Here is a 5,260-nt window from a genome sequence, read left to right as displayed (position 1 = left end):
TATTGTTCAGGCTGATCTCAAACTCCTGATCTTAGGTAATCCACCTGCCTCAGCCTCCCAAAGTTCTGGGTTTACAGGGGTGAGCCACTGTGCCTAGCCAGGAACTTTTTATTGGTGCCTTTTAGCACTGCTCAGAGAGTCAAAGGCAGTCCCAGGAGTGGGAGAATATATCTGTCATCCTTAGAACTAGCAAGTGACTTCTACCCAGTAAAGAGCTCCGATAAGTCATTAAAATAAACAGGCAGTGCAACAGACAAGTGGGCAGAAGATGGAAACAGGTACGTCCCAACACAGAATCATCAAATGACCCAGAACCATGTGAAAAGGGAATGGCCCTCCTGGGTTACCAGGAAATATGAGATACTAACATATACCCAGAGGACAAAGTCATATTAAAAGGATCGACAGTGTCCCAAGTTGGAGAGGACACAGAGCAACTGGAAGTCGTATGCCTGTTGGTGGGACTGGGAATTGGTACAGTCCCTCTGGAAAACTTCATTTATCCACTAAAGTTAAACACACAACCAGCAATTCCACTCTTGGGTGTGTACCCAGGAGACGCAAGTGCTTATGTCCCCAAAGTGACATGTACAAGACTTCATAGCAGTATTATTTGTAAAAACTGGAAACAACCCAAATGTTCACCAGCAATAGAAAGAATAAATGTGTGGCATATGCACAGAAGGGACTCTGGCTAGGTGCAGCAATGTGGATGCCTCTCACAGACCGGATATCGAGCGAAAGCTGAAACTGAGAGGATAGAGAGTGTGCGATTCCATTTACAGGAGGCTGGAGAGGAAAGCCAGTGGTTTGGTGGGGATAGCTGAAGAGTGGCTGTCTCTCAGGGAAGGATAATTTCTGGGAAGATGGAAATGGTCTAGATCTTCATAGGGTGGAGGAAACACATTGTACACATTTGTCGAAACTCACAAACCGGGCCAGGTGCAGTGCTCATGCCTGTAATCCTAGCACTTTGGGAGGCCAAGGCCAAAGCACTGATTGAGCCCAGGAGTTTGAGACCAGCCAAAGCAATATGGTGAAACCCTGTCTACAAAAAATACAAAAATGAGCCAGGTGTGGTGGTGCGCACCTGTTGTCCCAGCTACCTGTCAGGCTGAAGCAGGAGGATCACTTGAACCCAGGAGGTTGAGGCTGCAGTGAGCTGTGATCGAACCACTGCACCCCAGCCTGGATGACAGTGAGACCCTGTCTCAAAAAAAAAAAAAAGGGATAGATGGGTGACTGGGTGAATGGCTGCCGTGATAGTTTGTGTGGAGGGTCAGGTGCTCACCCCTAGGACTCTCTCCCTCCCATGCCTCTGCATCCACAGCAGATGCAGGTGCTGCCTCTGCCCATGAGAAGAGCCTCGTGACCAAGGGGAGCCAGAATCTGGTCAAGCACCTGGGGCTAATGTCCAAGGGCAGGAAGGATGGGCACAGAGAAGCGGTCCCAGTGCCAGCATCGGGAAGCAGACACACAAATGCAGAATGGGGACACTGGGCCCTGCTGCAGGAGAGGCGACATCACTGCTCAACAAGTCAAAGGCCAGAGAGTGATGGGATGGGCCAGGGAGGGGGCTGCTAGATTCACAGAGACTGAAGGAGCTCAGGTCTCCTTTGAATCCTGATTAGAACGAATCTTCTACAGAAGATGTTTCTGAGATAACTGGGCCAGTCTGACCGTGGGTTGGGCTGGTTCACTTTGTTAGGTGTGGTGATGGTGCTTGGGTTTGTGCGGAAACACCCCTATTGCTGAGAAGTGCACACCGAGGTGGATGAAATGACATGTCTGGATTTTACTTTAAAATGTCCTGGCAAAGAAAAAGAGGGAAAGGACAGAGGAAGCAAATGGGTACATTTCAGTGGCAGAACCTGGTGGCGGGCCTGTGAGGCTCGCTGGCTCCAATCTCTACGTCTGGACATGTTTGAATTTTCATTTTATAATTTCATAATAATAAAAGAGAGGAAATGTGGTGGGGAGAGGGGTGGGAGCCTGGGCCATGGAGCACAGGCTGGGAGAAACGCTCACATCTGCAGACCTCAGCGGAAGGACCAGACTGGTCTGTTAGCCCGGGGGCAGAGTGGGAGACAGCAGGGAGTCCAGGCAAGGGAGGTTGGAGCCACAGTGCAGGAGGTGGCGAAGCCCTGTGCAGGGCTACCAGAGTGAGGCACATGCAGTTAGCTAGCTGCCTGCTCTCCTTCCTCCTAATGGTGGCAGCAGTGTGCCCTCCTTGTAGATCTGATGGCCATATGGCAAATTTAGCTGCTGGAACGTGGGAAGACATTGCTGCTTGGGACTTTGGGGAAGAATCCTTCCCCCTAGAAGGCTAAGTTGGCTGGAGGGTAGTTTTGCCCTTCCCTTTGTTCCTTTCTCTGCCTGGAATCAGATGTGCTGAGGCTGGAGCTGCAGCAGCCATTTTGTGAGCATGAGACAATCTTGTGGTTGAAAGCCCTAATTCCTTTCTGGTGGAGCAGAGAAACTTGGGGTCCTGGTCACCTGAAAGATTTTATGGAACTGCTGTTCATGGAGCCTCAGGAAAGCCTGCACTCCCTCCCACATTTCTCATTAATAGAGAGAGCAATAAGTCTTACTTTGTTTACGTGCCTGTTATTTCAGTTATTTCAAGTCTCTGTAACACAATTCCTAATGGAAAGAGAAGCATTTCCTTCTGCCCTTAGCTCTCGAGACCTGGTCTGAGGGGATCTGGGGGCAGAGGGAGAGGAGTTGCCTCCTGCCAACTTGCACTTTAGCCTCCCATCTTGAAGGTTACCTTTGGGTTTTTTTGCCTGTTTCTTTGGGTTCTCTTCAGCGCTTGAGGAAGAGCTGATGTTCACGGATTCCAAGCTGTTCTCTGAGGAGACACAAAAGTGAGGGCCGCAGCAGTGACTCCCCTGGCCCATTAGAACTGTGAACACAGCCTGAGGTGGGGAATGTCTCAGACACACAAGGGCTTGGCATCAGCTCCCTCGCCTGTGAGACTGAGGGCTCTAGGTTCCAGATGATCACACTGACTTTGCTGGGAAGTTGTGAGAATTATGCAAGAAAATAGTCTGGGAATTCCCTAGCACCTGTGCCTAGTGCACAGATGTTTTGTGCCGCCCCTTTCCCATCCTTCAGTGTGTGCCTTAAGAGTAGCAGTGCAAGGCTGTTTTACAGATGGACATACCGGGACCCAGGGAGGACAAGGACCCCAAGCCTCTGACCCTGGCCTGGCCAGTGCCTTGCCTCCCAGGGGCTTCCTGCAGGACTTGGATGGAGGCCCCTAAGACCCCACCTCCTCAGGGAGCTCCCACCCCTATCCCACTGTGAGCAGTGACCCTTCTGACCAAGCTGGGAAATTGGAATTGTGCTGCCTGGAAGCTGCAGCCGATTTTCTCCCCAAGGCCAGCAAGTCTCCTCCCCGTCGGGGGTGGGCTCCCCAGCACCCTGCTTCTTCAGGTGACTACTCAGGTGCTACTGCTGGGTCCCCAATGCCTTGCAGTTCTCTTCAGCCAATACCCACAGGGAAGGAGGCATGTGGCCCGACACTTCCTCCATTCCCACCCAGGAATCCTTTGTAGCTTGGAGATCCTGGTCAGTGCCTGAGGGACAGGGACTGCCGGAATGTGGTCTCTGGTGGGCTGCTCAGGGTGCCAGTCCTCCTGGGGTGGGATGGGGGAGGGGCTGTGTGGTCCCCGAGTGAAACAGTGAGCAGGAAGACAGGGCTTCTCTTGAGGTGGGGCTCTGATACCAAGGCCAGGGCCCTGAGCAGATGGTCATGGGGTGAGGGAAGAGTGAGGAAGATGGCGGGAGTCTTGTGGGACAGGTGGGAAGGCCAGGCCTAGGCTGAAACTCAGAGGGCTTCAGGGCCACGCAGAATCCATAATGTATAGTCGGGGAGGCAGAGGCGGTTGGGAGGGGTGAGGCTGGGGAGAACTCAAGGGCTCGGCTGCTGAAGCATGATTGTCCTCTAACTCTCTTAGTAGGCATGTGGTTAGATTTCCAAGTAGAATTTAATTAACCATATCATATACATCAGAAGATACCACTGTTATTTAAATAGACCAAAACCCAAATCACACAAACCAAAACCCTATTAGAAGTGAAAAAGCAACAGATCTGGATGTGGTCCCAGTTACTAGGGAGGCCAAGGGGGAGGATCCCTTGAGCCCTGGAGGTTGAGGCTGCAGTAAACCATGATCGTGCCACTGCACTCCCACCTAGGTGACAGGGTAAGACCCTGTCTCTAAGACAAGAAAGAATGGAAGAGCAATGCACATACATAGCACGTATTTCAAACAACACAGGTTTGATGTAATGATATGATGAAATAGCCTCACCTGAAGCTTTTGATACCTATATACATTTTGTTTATTTATTTATTTATTTATTCATTTAATTAATTTATTATTATTATTTTTTGAGATGGCAGCTTGCTCTGTTGTCCAGACTGGAGTGCTACTGTAGCACGATCTCAGCTCACTGCAACCTTCGCCTCCCAGGTTCAAGCGATTCTTCTGCCTCAGCCTCCCAAGTAGCTGGGACTACAGGTGTGCACCACCACGCCCAGCTTATTTTTGTATTTTTTGTAGATAAAGGGTTTCACTATGTTGGCCAGGTTGGTCTTGAACTCCTGACCTCAGGTGATCCACCTGCCTTGGCCTCCCAAAGTTCTGGGATTATAGGTGTGAGCCACTGTGCCCAGCCAAGATTTTTGCAGATCTGACCAGAAGTATTTTATGCACCTTTTTTTGCCTGTTTCTCTGGCAAAAGAACATACACTTATATGCCCTTGCTTTTTCACTAAAAAACTCACCTGCTTACACACAAAAACAGAAATGAACCTTAAGGACATTACACTTAGTGAAACAAGCCAGCCCCAAAGGACAAATGGTGTATGCTGCCACTCACAGGAGGTCCCTAGAGCATTCAGAGACTAAATAGAACAGTGGTCATCAGGGTTAGGGGAGGGGGTGGGGAGCTAGTGTTCAGTGGGGATGGAGGTTCCGTCTGGCGATGAGAAGAGTTCGGAGATGGATGGTGGTGATGGTCGCACAGCACTGTGAATGTGCTCAATGCCACTGAACCGTACATTTAAATATAGTTAAGATGGTCAATGTTATGTATATTTTATCACAATTTTAAGACTTGAAAGAGGCCAGGCGCGGTGGCTCAAGCCTGTAATCTCAGCACTTTGGGAGGCCGAGACGGGCGGATCACGAGGTCAGGAGATGGAGACCATCCTGGCTAACATGGTGAAACCCCGTCTCTACTAAAAATA

General features: G+C 50.2%; 1 protein-coding gene across 3 annotated transcripts in view; it reads right to left on the bottom strand.

Moving 5' to 3' along the window:
• CFAP100 (cilia and flagella associated protein 100) overlaps nucleotides 1-5,260 on the bottom strand; it is a 42,049-nt gene that overhangs the window by 26,160 nt on the left and 10,629 nt on the right. For all 3 annotated transcript variants that reach the window (XM_023215370.3, XM_023215364.3, XM_023215377.1), the window contains one exon: nucleotides 2,771-2,851. In XM_023215370.3, coding sequence (XP_023071138.1) covers nucleotides 2,771-2,851 — 81 coding nt within the window. The remainder of the gene's footprint in view (nucleotides 1-2,770; nucleotides 2,852-5,260) is intronic.

This window comes from Piliocolobus tephrosceles, chromosome 2 (genome assembly GCF_002776525.5).
Source record: "Piliocolobus tephrosceles isolate RC106 chromosome 2, ASM277652v3, whole genome shotgun sequence".
Lineage (NCBI taxonomy): Eukaryota > Metazoa > Chordata > Mammalia > Primates > Cercopithecidae > Piliocolobus > Piliocolobus tephrosceles.
This window is presented reverse-complemented; position numbering and strand designations above follow the sequence as displayed.